Source organism: Stenella coeruleoalba (assembly GCF_951394435.1).
Source record: "Stenella coeruleoalba genome assembly, chromosome: 3".
NCBI lineage: Eukaryota > Metazoa > Chordata > Mammalia > Artiodactyla > Delphinidae > Stenella > Stenella coeruleoalba.
The window spans coordinates 16417180-16435598 of NC_137148.1; the positions used below are offsets into that span (position 1 = coordinate 16417180).

Genomic DNA, 18419 nt, shown 5'->3' on the forward strand with positions numbered 1-18419 from the left:
AACAAACATTTAATTTCCGAACCAGATACTAAGAACCTAGAATACTTCTCAGGGCCATGGATGAGACTGGGTCATTACAATATTTTACAAGTGTTTATAAGACAAAATAAAATTTTAAATAATGTTAAAACTAAAATTCTTAAATATGAACCATATATATGATACATATACATTTATATATGGTGCAGATATTACGTATTTTAGATTTATATACTTTAAAGAAGGGATAATTGATCTGAAGTTTATAACCCACCAAGTGGGATTCATTTCCTTCTCAGGGAATTAAAACTAGAAATGAATTGCCAAAGTAACTAACATCCGTCTTGTTTGGCAGATTGTATTACTTTCAGTTGGACCCACAGATTTATTGTACTTCTTTCCTTGACTCCTCTCTCCTTAATATTAGTAAATAAGAATGTCTTGGGCTAATTCAAGAAGTCTCATCCAAATTTAAATCACCTGTTCTAGAAATGGTACACACTTTCTGCCTATCAAGAATTAGGTGCACAACAACTACTGAGCCCATGTGCTGCAACTACTGAAGCCCGCGCGCCTAGAGCCAGTGCTCGGCAACAAGAGAAGCCACCGCAATGAGAAGCCCACACACTGCAACGAAGAGTAGCTTCCTCTTGCCACAACTAGAGAAAGCCTCTGTGCAGCAACAAAGACCTAACGCAGCCAAAAATAAATATAAAATAAATTAAAAAAAAAAAAAAAGAATTAGGTGCACAGGTGTGGTCCCCTTGGTGCAGAGGAACATGGACTGTCAGAATCCAGGCATTTTGCTCATGGAAAGCAACACCCTTGGCAGGTTTACTACTTGTTTAAGATCAGTGTAATTTTTTAGACTCAATCTGCTGCATCTGGTAGACTATAATGACTAAGGTTCATTGAGAGTCAGAAAGACTCTCAATGAAATTTGTGGGGATATTTTTGGCCACCTCTACCCCATCAAATATTATTATCAAGCTGTGCATCCAATATGACAGGCACCTCTTTTTCCATTTTTAGCAGGTCTCCTGGCAAGTTAGATGTCATTTATCTTAACACTCACCTACCTACTGCAAAGGTACAGGCTGTTTATGTGAACTCATGGTTTCATGTTTATGATTATCTCATGTATATTTAACTACCCCAAGAGAAGGATAATCATTTTGGAGGACTTGTTTTTCAGGCAGATGGATGGATAGGACCAATTTTGAGTCACTAAGGAAAGAGAAGTATTATTTCAGGTTGGGACAGGAATTTAGAAGCAGATGAATTAATGTAGATGGAAATATTTTTAACAATCTCATTTATGAAGAAAACATGGTAGTGCTAAATTGCAAGTATAGAAAAACTGGGAAGAAATTACACTATTTATTCTTGGAGATTGCAGGATTTTATATACAATATAAAGTATGTTAATTCTTTGTTTTGTATTAAAACTACAATAGTACATAGAGATTGGATTAGGATTATAATTGTTATTTTTCCTCTTACTGTAAATCCTGGTAAAGCTTTCCAAATACTTACCATTCATACATTGTAAAGAGATATTCCAGTAATTTCATAGTAATATTTTGCTCCTGGGAAACTAGTTAGAACTCTGTGGTTTTCACCTTCCATAGTTACCAGCAGATTGTTTTATTACCTAAAATAGTCTATCAAAAACAGTATACCAAGAACAGTGAGATCTATTCATCTAAAACCTGGTTTTGATGAAAAGGTGGAGGAAAAAAATTAAAAGAAAATGTACTCAGGTTATCAGAGTACCAAGAAGGCAAAAAACATGAAATGTCTGGCTGTGAGTTTACATAACACAAAACATACCCTTCTCCTGTCTTAAAACAAAACAAAACAAAACAAAAATGGATACAGAATAACTCCATAAACATGAGGCACAGTAGGAACTTGATAAGGGTGATTATAGAGCCAGAGATTGTTTATGAGCATAATAAATAGTTTTTTCCAGATATACTATATTAAAATTTCAACTGCCCATGCTTGTAGGTTTTTTGGGCTGGATTCTCACAATAATCATTTGGATTGAACAGATGATTAAAACAATCAAGCTGAAAAAAAGAACTGTGGAAAGAGTTATTCCCTTTTGAGCTACTTGAAGACTCTTGGAAAGAATAGTCTCCAGTCTTTGATAATGTTCACCATTATTTACTCCATAAATCTGGTCTCACCAAGATATTTGGTGTGGCGGGGTGAGTGTTTACAATTTGAACATAGTTTATCCCATTTAACAAAATTTCAGAACTATGCCAAGTTTCCTTTTCTTTTTTTTGAAAACTGCAAATTTGGATTAAGAGTTCAGTGTTTAAGACAAGAAGTAGATGAGCCTAAGGTAAAGGTGTTCTCCTGGAGTTTACTATCATAATATTAATGTTTAGAGAGAAATATTGGAGGAACACCATCAGATTCTTTATTCATTTTTATAGAATTTGTTTTGGGTTTAGTTCCCTGGACAAGTCTCACCTGTGGTCCAAGTTCTGAGAGTCAGAAAACAAAGCTACCAACTCATTGATGCTCATAGTTAACAAATGCTATGATTATTGTTGTCAAATTTAGTAAATTAAAATTATTTTTAATAACATATGTGTCAGTTATCACATAGGATATACTTATACTAGGAAACTGTCATTTATCTGAAATGAGAAATTAACTAGTTAACTTCAATTTTAATTTTTTAATGTGTTTATTCTGGTGTAATTTTAACTTCCCCAGGCAGTGGGGCTCCTCTTACTTTTCTTTAGTTACTGTTAATGTCCTAATGCAGTTCACTGTCACTGAATTGACTCCAATTTTCATCTTACATTTTAGTTTCTTAATTTTATCCTATTACTCCTAGTAATTACTTTCACATATCATTGCTCTCTCTAACTTTTAAAATCATAATTTTCCCTCTTTAATATGAACACATTTCATATTCCTGTAGATAAGTTATCATCTTTCTAGCCAGATTTACATATTTGGAACATGTTAATTGTTTCTCATTAATCACTTCTACTATTCATTAAATCACACTAATATATTCCTCCTCTGGAACTATATAACCATCATAAATAGATGGATACTGAAAACAGCATTTAGTCAAGTTGCTCTATGACTCAATTCTTCTTGGAGTTTAAGAAAGTCTTAAAATTCTGTTTTCCTAAATAATAAGAGAAGAGACTCCATAGGACCTCTCCTTGGTCCAGTTTCTATATTGCATCATCATCCAGGTTTTCCATTGCAGGAATGGGAGGATAATAATAGGACAGATACCAACATTTTAATACATGAAAAAATGTCACTTCAATTATGCAAAAAATGGCCAAATCCTGGAATAGTGACTGATATTATTATTAATTATTGTTTCCTGAAAAATGGCATATCTTAAATGATAGTAGTTTGCCAAAAACATAAGAAAAATTGCATGAAGTTGAATGTTTCATCAGCTAGGCTTTCTTATTATGCCATGATTCGTGGTCCTTGTCAAAGTCCTCTCCTGGATGGTGGACATTCTGCGAAGACTGGAACACATGTATAAGCTATATTATAAATTTCTCTATGCAGAAGAGTGTCATGATCATTTAATGTGTATAATTCCAAGGTTATTGATACAAATAAATCTTACAGATTTGCTCACTGTCATTTGAAGAGTGGAGAAATGAATGAAAATATTTTAAATATTTTAAAATATTTTAAATAACACATACATAATATATATGAAGTATATTTATATATTCTATATTATATTATTTATATATATTTACATACTAACACATATACATATGTGTGGATATTTCAATAGCCCCACACATATGCAAATTTACCAATAACACATGGGTGTGGATAGTTTAACTCAACAGGCTGTTTCAACTAGTACGCTAAATTATATTGTAGGAATATGTGTTAAAAACTGTTAATTGATGTTCAAAATAGTTTCAGTGGATCTATCACTCCATGGTCATGCCTATAGATGAAGAGTCAGAACAAAAGTTTGCCCAAAGCAGTCCTCTGTCAAAAGGTATTATAAATATAGTGATAGATTTCACTGAATTGAAAGTTGGACTTTCCTCTTCAGCTTCTGGCTAAGCAGGAGAACCACTTTCCAGATATTAGAATCTTATAAGAATAAAAATAGTAGCTTGGCTGATTTTTTAAGTAATAAAATCTCTAATGAATGTTTAGTTTTTGTAAATAGTTCATTAGCATTAGAAACCTATTTCTTCTTATATACAAAGTGTGCACATGTGTTTGCCTGTGTGTGCATTTATAATAAGTTGGGATGCCTTATTTTTTTATTGCACATTGTGGTTCATAGTCCCCAAACTTTACAACCCAATAGCAAAGAAAGTCCTGGTTCCTATTCTGTCACTCAACGCAAGTCAAAGAAATGATAAAGAAAAATTCAATAAGTGCAATCTACTAAAAAATTTAGAATGTGGCTATTTGGAATGGACCTAGTACGGTTATAGCTGGAAACATTTCATATATTTTCTCTTAGGATTAATTTAAACTTTAAAAATACTTATATAACATTTTATGTTTACTCTCACCATCCATCTCTGATCCTTTGTTAAATAAAGTGGTATAAAGATCTTTTACACACTGCAGTATAAAAATTTTAAAAATACAAGGTACCCAGTTGCAAAAATGTTTAACAACTACTGTGGACATACATACACTTGTAGCACACACAGGTACACATTAATGGAAATTATCAGTACATTCATAATGAATAATTAGAATAAGTTCTTTCTACTCTATTAGATCTAGCAGATTTAAGAGGGATATGGAATTGCTGTGTTTTCTACAGTGAAAAATTAGTGAAATGCCTACCTTGATACATAAAACAGAGAAGATAATTCAAAGAAAGTATTTGTGACTGAAACATCCCTGGAAATGTTGCACTGCAAAGACAAAATTAAACTTGAACTTTGATAAAAATCTTTTACAGAAGACAGAGGGGGAAGTAGATCACCAAGAGCCATGAGTGACAGCATGTTCATGTGATACCAAAGGGGGAGGGGTGTGGGGAGGGATAAATTAGGAGGATGGAATTAACATATACACACTACTATATATAACAGATAACCAACAAGGACCTACTTTATAGCACAGGGAACTATACTCAATATTTTGTAATAACCTATAAGGGAAAAAAATCTGAAAAAGGAGATAGATAGATAGATATAGATATATAGGAATCACTGTGCTGTACACCTGAAATTAACACAACATTGTAAATCAACTATGCTTCAATAAGAAAATATTGACATCATTCAAAAAAATATACACAGGATGTGTCATTCTTTGTGTGATTATAGGTGATTTGGATAACATGAAATAAAGGAGGGCAGTAAAATAACCACATGGAGAGGTCTAGAAAGTGTAATTAAAATTTGGTGCAAATAGAAAAAGAAAGGAAGACAAGAAATGTAGATATTGAGGTATTATTGTACTTTTTTATGGTAACTTTTGTTTTTATTTTTTTTATTTTTAAAAATTAATTTTTATTGGAGTATAGTTGCTTTACAATATTGTGTTAGTTTCTACTATACAGCATGAATTAGCTATACATACACATATATCCCCTCTTTTTTGGATTTCCAAAAGATATTGAGGTATTATTGTACTTATTAGCCAGACACAGCCTAGAATACTATTTTACCTTATTTTATCTCTTTGTAATTATCACTTCGTAAAACGTTAAAATAAGAAAACTGAAGATTAAAAGACTTGAGATAATTCATAGATCTCTTAAATGGCAAGACCAAAATTTATATTTCATCTGACAGTAAAGATTGTATTTTCCACCACCCTTCATTGACTTGAAAAACCATGTTTAAGATTTTTGGCTTAAAATATTAGGCATTGTATTTGCAGTTAAATACACTTGAAGAAGAAAAGTGATACTACAGACAGTATTTGCTGAGAGTCAGGAAAGCAAATAGGATTGGAGCCTTGAATTAAAAAGAAAAATGGAACAACTGCTTATTATAAAGAAAGCAAATTGGCATATGGACCACAAGAAGAGAATCTGAGAGGTACTGCTATGAAGCCTATCCCTAGCTACAGGGTTTATGTCAGAGGAAACACATCAAGTTGCATTCATCCATATCTTTTTTTCCCCTTTCCACCCAGTCAGGCTCCATTAAACAATAAATGAAAGTTATCAAAGTGTATTTACAACGTACCACACCATGGACTGGTGAATTCAACTTGGCAATTTTCTGATGAAGGCATGATATGGACAGGAATGTGCAGATGCTCCTGCAAGCTGATTTATAGAGCAGTGCTGATTTTGATCTTTGGGAAGATTAGCTGTTCTGCCTTGCTGACTAAAGTGAGCTGCCTCAGAGATTAAATAAGGAACAGGTTTGAAAGGACTGTTTTTTCTGTTCCCTGCCATCTGAATGAATGCCTCTTAAAGGTTAAAATCCACAGAGTTATACAGTTTAGTTTCCAAATTGTAATTATTTATAACATAAAATATACAGCAATGGAATAACTCTAAAACTGATAATCCTAATCTGAAGGATTAAGAAAATAGATCAATGCAAACATTAATGCATTTTAGAGGAAGTGTAGACTACATTAGAAAATAAATTCAGGAAAAAAATAGAAAGATAATTTGGACTCATTATCAAGGTTATTTTCAGTACATAGTCATTACCATTTATGTAATTGAAACACTTACCTTGAAAATACCTATTGAGTATGTGTATATGTGTATGCAATATAGAGAATGTTAACTACATATATGTGCACACATATGCACATATACCATTTTGCCTTCATTTTTCACAAACAGCATCAAATTAATTGAGGCCATGCAGGGTGGTAAGATCCCCATTGTCCTTAACCCCACAATCTATACTTGTATTTTGGATTATGTGTGTATTCACATCATCCACCACTACCCTCACATTTGTAAACATGATATAAATTCCTACTTTATAAGGACAATAGTTCTCAATAGGCAAGGATCACCCTGCTACCCACACCCCACACATATTCCAGCTAAATCATTGCAAACTTATCTGCAAACATTTATTTCTTCCTCCTGTTTGATTTTGTCAAATAAGGAGGAATATTATCATAGGTTCTTTCTTTCCACCTGTGATCGAGATCCTAAACAGGGCCATTTCTACCTCAGAGCATCTTTTGAATTCAATTACCCTCTCTTTAGTATCCCCAGTTTCTTGTCTCTATTGACCTTTTATCCATCTGCTATAAACACACTTTCAGTCTCCCACCTTACAATTAAAATCTCCATTTTATGATGTTCTCATTTATTTGCTTTTTAAAGTATCTCCCTGGCTTTACTACAAAGCTTCTTAAAGGGGATAGTGTTGTTTTTTCTTTTTTCTCCTTTTAATTTTTTTCTCCCATTTCCTTGCCTCCAATTTTCTCTCCACCACACTAAATTTGTTCTTCTCTTCATTTTAGCAAATAATAAATATATATATTTCATTCAAGTATGTAAAATGGGTAACTTTTCAGACTTTGAAGAGACAGATTCCTGAGTTCAATTTTCTGTCAATCAGTTTCTACATGGATACAATTCTTTTTCTCTGTGATTCAGTTTGTTTTATTAGTGAGAATAATAATATTCCCTATATCATAATGTTCCAGTTAGATTGAAAGGAATGATAATAGGTGTACCAGCTCAATAAATATTTGGGAAAAGTTCTTAAAACTCATCCTGACACAGAGGAAACACTTAACAAATATTATCTGCTGTTACTATCTATTGTGATGATAATGATGATGCGGATGCGGATGGAGAGCTGAAAACTGCTCGTGAGAATCACCATGCCCCCTTTTGCCAAATCGAATGAATCTTTATAATTCTAAATTGTGTTTTAGTTCTAGAATCCTTCATATTTTTAATGACTATCTTCCTCCTGTTCAGCATCCCTTGGGAATTTTCAATGATAAAATTCACCTCTGTTTTTTGATATTTTCTTCAAAGACTATTTCTTTCCTGCCTTCTGCTTGTTTCTTAAATACTGGTGTTCCCTAGGGTTCAAGACTCATCTTTCAGAAAGAGTTATTCACCTGCTTACCTGGATTTACCTGAGTGAAGAAGCCATCCAAGGAATGAAAAGCAGACAATCCTCACTTCATTTTCTAATCCATAGTATATCCATTAATTACTCTAATGCTTATTGAATGCCTACGCAATGTCAGAAAACATGCTAGACATTGGGAATGCAGTGATGAGTTAAAAATAGTCTTGTCCTTGTGTAGTTTCTATTAACAATTAATTAGAAATACTGACATCAAATGAGACCTTATCACTTCCTGCTTAGATAGCTTCAATGGCTCTCCATTGGGTAAAATTTAACAAGGCCCTGTGTGCTCACCTATGCACTAACTCCCTCACTCTCTGCTCCAGGATCAATGAAGATTTTTAGGTCCTTACTGTACCATGTTCTACTCCATTCAGGTTCTTGTTGTGTTTTCTTTCCTCTTCCTGTAATGCTCTTTACCTAACTACCTCCTAAGTTTCTTTCAGTTCTCTGTTCAATCACTGCTGACTATCAGACAGCACCAAACACCCTAGCTTTTGTTTTCCCAACAGCACTGTATAACTCTCCTTCATAGAACAGTTTTATTACCTATCTAAGAATGCATATGATATTTGATTGGTATCTCTCCACTTCCATAGATTGGAAGCTCTATGCAAGAAGACAGTGACTTTGGTTCTGCTCAGGCTCTCATGACTCTTGTAGAGCACAGTTATGGGCACACAAGAGACACTCAAAGCTCACATATTTGTTAAATGAAGACATGGAAGTTGACTATTTTTATTAACATATTTTTGATCCAAGTTTGACAATCTCAGAAAGTTGAAAATGAGATATTTTAGGTGAAGAATCAATATTTTATATAGACCAGTGATGACTACTTCTTAAGTATTTACACACTTTAAGCTCTGCTTTGCAGGCCCCTTTTGTAACATACAAAAGGCATATTAATCCTCAATTTTAAATCAATATAAAATTGTGATTATTAGAAGAATAAATGAGATTTTATACAGTGTGAAAAGTGTATACAAAACACACAAATAGACGATTAGATAGATAGCTAGATGATAGATGAACGGTAGCTAGATTCAAATAGATAAATAGATGATTGATAGATTGAAAGATAGATTGATTGGTTCACTTCGATATTACAGTAGCACATCAGAATAAAATTTCTCATCCTGTGCTCTGAACATATTACACAGTAGAATCATCTGGAGTACTTGTTAAAAAGGCCAATTCTTTACCCCCACTCCATCCTTTCTGAATCAAAATATGGAGGGAAGGGCCTAGGGACCTAAATGTTAGTATATTTACAAGCTGAAGTTGTTAAACATTTAAAGACTGAGACATACTGCATTAGGAATTACATTTAAATCCTTCTTTGCTAATTGCCTGTGTTCCACTTCATTTTTACAAGGACATGAGCATTATTGTCTCTTAAAAGCAAAAAGCAATAGATTTAGTCCAATGACAAATTCTTAGGAATAAAAAAGAATGGGGAAGAAGGTTAATGGTTTCACTAAAAGATCCATCCAAGCAAACTCGTCTCCTAAATATTGTTAGCCAACATGATGAAGTTTTTTTTACATTAGTTAGAAGGTCTCTTAATGCTACTTTGTTTAGTACAGCATAGAGTAATGACATTAATAGAACAGGCATTCATGATAAATATGTTATCTGAAAACAAAGATGGGGCGACACATTCATAGTGCATTCTATATCCAATCTTCCCACCCTACTAAAATACATTTCTTAAGAGAGGATTTAAACAGTTAGACATAATCATAATTAAAATGTAATTACATATTAAAGAGGAAATATTTGATCATTTTAATGACATGACAATATACATTATTCATACCTCTGCCAAATTTCCATTCGTGGAAAAATGAATGAAATGCCTAAATCACTAACAGTATATATTTATATATTTTTTACCTTCTTTAAGGAAAGGATCCCTTCTCTGGTCTCTTTGTCAGTGGAGATAGAGAATATCCCAACACCATCACCATTAATGATGGAGTATGTCATGTCTGCATTTGAACCAGTGTCTGCATCATTCGCCTTGATTTTCCCAACAGCTGAACCAACTTGGGCTGACTCAGGAACATACAGCTGATAGTGCTCTGAAAAATATTTCATATTAAACTTATTTAATGATAATAATGTTCATAAAATAATAATCTTATTAGAAAGAGACATTAAAATATTTAGACCATACATCTATTTATGCTTATATCTCTTTCACAAATGTTCACATTTCCCTATAGACACTTATGAATTAGACATTAAGCATAATGGACATGTTGTTATCAATTGTTTTATTGTCAAGTTAGAATCATATCTATTACAGCAAGTTATTTATATAGCAAATCTCAAATAGCTATATAAATAACAGAAATCTTTAATTAAAATGTAATTTTATAAAGATTTTCAACCATGATTAAATTAATGGTGATTTAACATTATACATAAATACAATTAGACTACATGGATAAGTGAATATAAAACATCTATAAAAATAATTTCTCTGAGGTAATAATTGTTTAGTTGTGTTATGATAAGTTTTTTTAGGTTAGTGCATCTGGTAAGTGTATGGAATATTCTAATTTGCTTCTAAAGGTACAATTGTATGTTTTAAAGTGCTGTATGTTGCTACTGAACATCGACGTGTGTGTGTGTGTGTGTGTGTGTTTGTGTTTATTCATTATTCAATAGAGATATTTCCCAGTCCTCTTCTATAAATGTATTTACACTACTTGACTTCAAATGTTATTTTTTAGTTCAACAGCCCTCACCAACAAAACATTTCATGGGTAGAGCACCTTCTTCTGTGAAACACATGATCCCCTGAGCTGAATCACGTGCGTTTATCAGGATCTGTCATATTGCTAAAGGCTCTATCCCTCCTGACAAAGCTAATTGACCTGGGAAGAGCATGAAACCCACGTTTTTACAGGACTCCACCTTGCCCTTCACAGTTGAAGGGTAAAAGGATAGGCAGCTGATTCACAATGATTCACAAAAAGAGTATGCTCCCCGAAATATTCAAACTGGAACTAGGAAAGAACGTCAGTCCCTTTTTTTTTTTTTTTTTGTGGTACGCGGGCCTCTCACTGCTGTGGCCTCTCCCGTTGCGGAGCACAGGCTCCGGACGTGCAGGCTCAGCAGCCATGGCCCACGGGCCCAGCCACTCCGCAGCACGTGGGATCCTCCCGGAGCAGGGCACGAACCCATGTGCCCCGCATCGGCAGGCGGACTCCCAACCACTGCACCATCAGGGAAGCCCTAAAATTTGACTCTCTTTTTTATTTTTTTATTTTTTGCGGTACGCGGGCCTCTCACTGTTGTGGCCTCTCCCGTTGCGGAGCACAGGCTCCGGACGCGCAGGCTCAGCGGCCATGACTCACGGGCCCAGCCGCTCCACGTCATGTGGGATCCTCCCGGACCGGGGCATGAACCCGTGTCCCCTGAATCGGTAGGCGGACTCTCAACCACTGCGCCACCAGGGAAGCCCTGTCAGTCCCTTTTTGATGGCAAGGCTATGAAACACTAAAAGGGACTTCTGACAATGGCCATATTTCCAAAATTCATGTTGAAATAACTAATCTAAGGGCCATAATAATTTTTAGAATCCTTAAAAATATTATGATGTTCCTAGGCAGTTACATACAAAATAGAACACTGTTCTGATGAAAAAATATATAGAAATGTTGCAAAATAAATTAGAACATGTCACCTAAAACTTTTTGAGGTAGTCTAGGAAGTCAAGTTCCTGGTTTCTAAAGTCTATAAATTCCAGCTAAACTATATAACTTCCCATAATTCAGTAAGTCTCACAAAGGACTTTCAACTAGCTAAAACTAGGACAATGACACTTGTAAAAAAACAAAAAAAAAGTCAGCACACAGAGATAAATAAGTAAATCAGAGAACTATTATGATAGTAGTATTACAAAGCACATTGTTTTCACAAAGAAAGTTGCAAAAACCTGTACCAGTGGGTCATAAAAATTCATAGCCCAGAAAACATTTTGGTAGAGTCTTACAAGAGGAAGAGTGTCCCTGGAAGAAGAAGATCAAGTGCAAAGGAAGAATTGATACTTGTTGATACACCAAGTATTACAAGTATAGTAATGTTTCCCCTTGCCCCATTAAACAAAATGGAGTATATTAAGATTAGTACTTTAACATTTTATACACTTTCCATATAGTTGAGAATTTATGAATTGTAAACTGTGAAAAACCTTTAGTATGCAGTCTCTGAGGTGGCCCCTGATGTTTCCTACTTTTTGATATTCATACCCTTAAGTAATTCCTTTTCCTCAAATGTTGGGTAGGTATAGTGACTCATTTCTAATAAATTGAACATAGCAAAATTAATGAGGTGTCACTTTCAAGATTAGGTTATGAAAGGACCATGGCTTCTATCATGGGTACTCTTTCTCACTTTCCCTTAGATTGTTCCCCTGGGGGAATCCAGCTACCAGGTTGTATTGAAGCCCTACCTAGTGGACCATATGACAAGTGACTGAAAACTGACAACAATTGTGTTAGTGAGCTGGAAGCAAAAACCATCGCTGCCTCCCCCTAGGCAAGTCTTTGAATAAGACCATAACCTGTGCTGCTGCCTACACTGGGATCTCATGAACCTGAACCTGAGGCCTCCAGCTAAGTCAAACCTAGATTCCTGATCTCCAGAAATAGTGAGATAATAAATATTGGTTGTTTTAAGCTGCTAAATTGGATTGATTTGCAATACAGCAATAGATAATCCATATACAACTGCACTGTAGTTGTCAGTGATTTGCAAAATACAAAGGACCATTTTAGTTCTTGTCATCCTGTTCACTTTGCATAATGTTTGGGGAAATTAAAACCAAAGCCATAACAAAACAAAAATCCAAACAAACAAACAAAAATCATGATAAACATTTATTCTTGGAATAATGTATTTAAATGTCTTTTTATCTCCACATCTTATTTTATAAAGAAATAAATTATTGCTGTTACGGCCGGTGCTCAAGATGAACCACTTGTCATATTCAAATTCTCAGCTCATCCTCCTAGAGGATACCATACCATCCAGTAATCACGCTCCTTGTTTTTTACCCAAAGGAGCTGAAAATTTCTTTTGACATAAAAACCTACACAAGACTATTATAGCAGCTTTATTTATCACGGCCAAAACTTGGAAGCCACCAAGATGTTCATCAGTTGGTGAATAGATAAATAAACTGTGGCACATCTACACAAGGAAACATTATTGTTAAAAAGAAAAAGAAATGAGCTACCAAGGCATGTAAAGACATGGAGAAACAATAAGTGCACATTACTAAATGAAAGAGGCCAATCTGAAAAGGTTACATACTCTATGATTCCAATTATATGACATTCTGGAAAAAAAACAAACAAACTATGGAGCCAATAAAAATATCAGTGGTTTCCAGGGGTGGGGTGGGGAGAGATGAATAGGCAGAACAAAGAGGATGTTCAAGACAGTGAAAATATTCTGTGTGATACTATAATGGTGGTCATTCTACATTATACATTTGTCCAAACCCATAAAATATATAATACCAAGAGTAAACCCTAAGTTAAACTATGGACTTTAGGTGATTATTATGTGTAAATATAAGTTCATCCTTGGTCAAACAAAAAGTACAATTTTGGTGATTGATGTTGACAATGAGGGATGCTATTTAAGTGCAGGGGCAGAAGATACATGGGGAACCTCTGCATCTCCTTCCCAATTTTGTTGTAAATCTAAAACTCCTCTAAAAAAAAGCCTTATAAAAGAGGATTATATTTTAGAAATAATAATTAGACATGAATTTAAGATGCTATTATACAACTCAGAAGGATAATTCTAAGTATAGTGGATATCCTAAAAAGTGTATAATGAAGACTATAAAATGCCCAAACTGATTCAAACTATTAAAATGTATAATACCAAAGTATTCAAAATGAAATGTCTACTAATCACTACAAAATAGCTGATAGATAATATTTATTTATAAATCAAGAGAGGTTTAGAATATTTCTGCAGAATGTCCAAGGACTGAATGAATAGCCAGATACTTAAAATTACTCTAAATTCCAGGAGAATAACTACAGTGAGTCTCTTTTTTTAGATAGCTTTATTGAGGTACACTTGATATACAAAGAATTGTATATATTTAATGTGTACAATTTCATGAGTTTGGACAAATGCAAACACTGGCAATATCATCACCAAAATCAAGGTGATAAATACATCAATGCTTTCCAAAGTTTCTTTTCATGTTTTTGTTTTATTTTGTTTTTTTGTGGTAAAAAATATTTAATGTGAGATCAACCTTATTAACATATTTGGATGTGCACAACACTACATTGTTAAGTATAGTCACTATGTGGTACAGCAGGGCTCTAGAATTTAATCTTCTAGCATAACTGAATTTTTACAACCATTGAACAACAACTCCCCATTTCCTCTATTCTCTTAGCTCTTTACAACCACTACTGAATTATATGCTTCTGCAAGTTTGACTATTTTGGAAACCTCATATAAGTGGAATCATACAGTACTTGTCCTTCTGTGACTGACTTGTTTTACTTAGAATAATGTTCTCCAGGCTCATGCATGTCACATATAGTAGAATTCTATTCTTTTTCAGGGTTGAATAACATTCCATTATTATTGAATATATACCAAAACAAACTAGGTATAGAAGGAAGATACCTCAAAATTATAAAAGCATATATGAAAAGCTCGGAGCTGATATCACTCAATGTTAAAAAAATAAAAAGTTTTCTTCAAAGATCCAGAAGAAGATAAGGAGCCCATTCTCACCTACTTCTATTCAACATTGTACTGGAAGTTCTAGCCGAATAAATAAGGAAGAAAAAGTAAAAGGAATACAAAGAGAAAGGAAGAAGTAGAATTATCTCTGTTTGCAGATGACATGACCTTATAGGTAGAAAATCCTAGAGACTCCATAAGACAAAAACAAAACCAAATAAACAAATAAAAACCCTGTTAGAATGAAGAAACAGATTCAGTAAAATTGGCAGTTTGCAAAATCAACACACAAAAATCAGTTGTGTTCCTATACACTAATGATGAACAATCCATAAAGGAAATTCAGAAAACAATCCTATTTACAGTAGCATTGAAAATAATAAAATACTTACGAATAAACTTAAGGAAATAAAATCACTGTGTACTGAAAACTACAAAACATTGATAAAACAAAATAAATTAAAGGAGACATGAATAATGGAAAGACATCCTGTACTCAAGGATTATAAGGCTAGGCTTAATATTGTCAAAATGTCCATACTACCCAAAGAAATCTACAAATTTAATGCTATGCTAGTCTAATCACAATTCCAATGGTACTTTTTCACAGAAATAGAAAACTATTATCTTAATTTTTTTATGAAACTACAAAATACCCAACATATATAAAACAATCATGAGAAAAAAGAACAAAACTGAAGGCTTTATACTTCCTGATTTCAAAATATATTACAAAGCTACAGTAATTAAACAATATGGTACTGGCATAAATATAGACATATAGACCAATAAAACAAGACAGAGAGTTCAGAATTAAACCCATGCATATAAGGTCAATTGGTCTCTCATGAGGGTGCCAAGAGTAAGAATATGGGGAACTGAGTTTTTTCACCAAATAGTAATGGGAAAAGTAGATACATGCATGCAAAAAATGAAATTGGATACCTAGGTTACTATACACAAAAATCAACTTAAAATGAGTTAAAAACTTAGATGTAAAACCTGAAAATGTAAAATTCCTATAAGAAAACATGGGGAAAAACCTTCTTGACACTGGTCTTGGCAAAAGTTTCTTGAATATGACACAAAGCATAGAAAATAAAAGCAAGAGTAGATTAGTGGGACTACATCAAACTAAAAAAATCTTCTGCACAGCAAAGGAGACAATCAACAGAATTAAAAGGCAACATATAGGACGCATGAAAATATTTGCAAACCATATATCTGATAAGGGCTTAATTTCCAAAATACATAAGTAACTCCTACAAGTCAATAGCAAAACAAAACAAAGACAATGAATAACCCAAATTTAAAAATGGGCAAAGTATTTGAGCAGACATATCTCCAGAGAAGACATACATATAGCCAACAGGTATATGAAAAGATGCTCAACATCATTAATTATCAGGGAAACACAAATTAACACTATAGTGAGAGACCACCTCATACCTGTTAGGCTGGCTATTGTCAAAGAACAAAAGATAAAAAGTGTTGGCAAGGTTGTGGAGAAATTGGAATCCTTGTACACTGTTGGTAGGAATGTAAAATGGTGTAGCAACTATGTAAAACAGTATGGAGGTCCCTCAGAAGATTAAAAATAGAACTACAATATGATCCAGAAATCCCACTTCAGGGTATATATCCAAAAGAATTCAAATTATGATCTCAAAGAGATGTCTGTATTCTCATGTTCATTACAGCATTATTCTCAATGGCCAAGATATGGAAACAACATGAGTGTCCATTGATAGGCAAATGAATAAAAAGAATGAATAAAGAGCCTGTCTAATAAGATAAAAAATACCAGCAATTTGGAAAATAAAACTACTGAGTGTGTATGTCTGTGTGTGTATATGATATTCTAGTGAGATAATTATAAGATTACTGACAGAAGAAATTAGAAAAAACAGAGATATTATGATAAATTGAGATGAACTCAATGAGCATTGTATGTCTCTGACAATAAAGATCACTAAGTATATAAAAATAGTTACTAGGAATTAAATAATTTCAAGGAAACAAAGGTCTTTGGGACCCAGGTTTTTTTTTAGAGTAGAAAGCATATTCTAAAGAGCCCAGTGTGCATTTAATGCTCAAATATTTTATTAGTATTTGTGTTTAACATAAATATTCACATGTACCTTTGAAACTTTAATCCTAAATATAATACCTTTATGTTCCATCACATTTTTAGGATAATATGATTAACCATGGGAGGAAATATATAAAATTATCCTAAAATAACAAAAGATATCAGACAAAACTTACTCTAAACACTAATTCTAACAAAACAAAAAACAAAACAACATGCAACTATCAATCCTGAAGACATATAACACACAGAATCACCTTTAAGAATTCTGACAACTGAGTGTCAATAGTCCATAAATAACTAGGTATTATCATCTTTGAATAATAATTATAATACACAAACTTTTGTTTACCTGTTATTTTATGAAAACTGACATTCCCTATAGGAGAAACACTTGGGAGAAATTTTAAAAGATATGGTTCAAAATGTATTTAGAAATCTTTGACTAATAGTCTAAAGTTTTGCCTTGCTATTCATGATATAATTCAATCACATAGAAAGAGTCAGTTTATTATTTAGAAAACAATGCACTCTTATCTAAATAAGATTAACAAAAGTCATAACTCATAGCATCTTAGTATACATGGTAAATGATCTTGTGCCTTTCCATGTTATTTTTACTCAGTAATTGCTCTCTCTGGGAAAAAAAAAAAAAGACACTATCTTGGATAATTTTACATTGCAGTCTAATCAGCATTTCTATAGTTGCCAAAAAATCCTTAGAGTACTCTGAGCTCAAAAAAAGGTTATATATTGTAGGAGTGTTATCCAATTTTCAAAAGGAAAAAGGAAGACTAAAAAAAACAAAAAAAAAACAAAAAAAAAAATTGAGTTTTTTTTTCACATTGAAATTTTTATTTCACACAGACACATATAAGCACACACACATAAACATATGGTATACATACACACAACACATTACTTGACTGTGTGTTTCATAGTATCACCATTTATATATTAGCTTGAGAGGGAGAGAGAGATCATGTATTCGTTTCCCAGAAATAAATTTTATAATTAGGTCCATAAGGACAAACACAAATTTAAAACAAGAGACTTAATTCTTAATTCTCCATGTTAAAATTAAGGGGAGAGATTTTTGGTTTTTTCCCAGTTTCCTTTTCTTGGAGTGTTTACTAGAGAAAACTTGTGATGCATATAACTATATATGTGAAATATATATATTTCAAAGCTAGAACATATTTATTTATTTTAAAATCTCATAATGTCATAGATATAATCAAAGATCTAGTTGATATAACAAAGGAATTGATTTTAAAACAATATCTCAGAGAATAGGTTATGGATTAAAAAAATAAAAACCCAAATCATTTAACATGTTTTTAAAAATACAGAAATTTATGTTTCACATTATTAAGTAAAACAGTCATTACATTCCTTAACCCGTATCTCTGCTTTTGTAAAACACAATCATATTTAATAATTATGCTGCCCCAGTACACTCATGGTAAATAATTTGGTTGTCATATACACAAGCTACAACAGAACAGCCCTGGTTATTGTTATGACAGTCA

The 18419-nt window shown here is 33.0% G+C and overlaps 1 protein-coding gene across 1 annotated transcript in view; it reads right to left on the minus strand.

Annotated features, from left to right (window-relative positions):
- CDH18 (cadherin 18) overlaps positions 1 to 18419 on the minus strand; it is a 612477-nt gene that overhangs the window by 105085 nt on the left and 488973 nt on the right. Inside the window, exon 6 of the mRNA XM_079918320.1 lies at positions 9954 to 10141. Coding sequence (XP_079774446.1) covers positions 9954 to 10141 — 188 coding nt within the window. The remainder of the gene's footprint in view (positions 1 to 9953; positions 10142 to 18419) is intronic.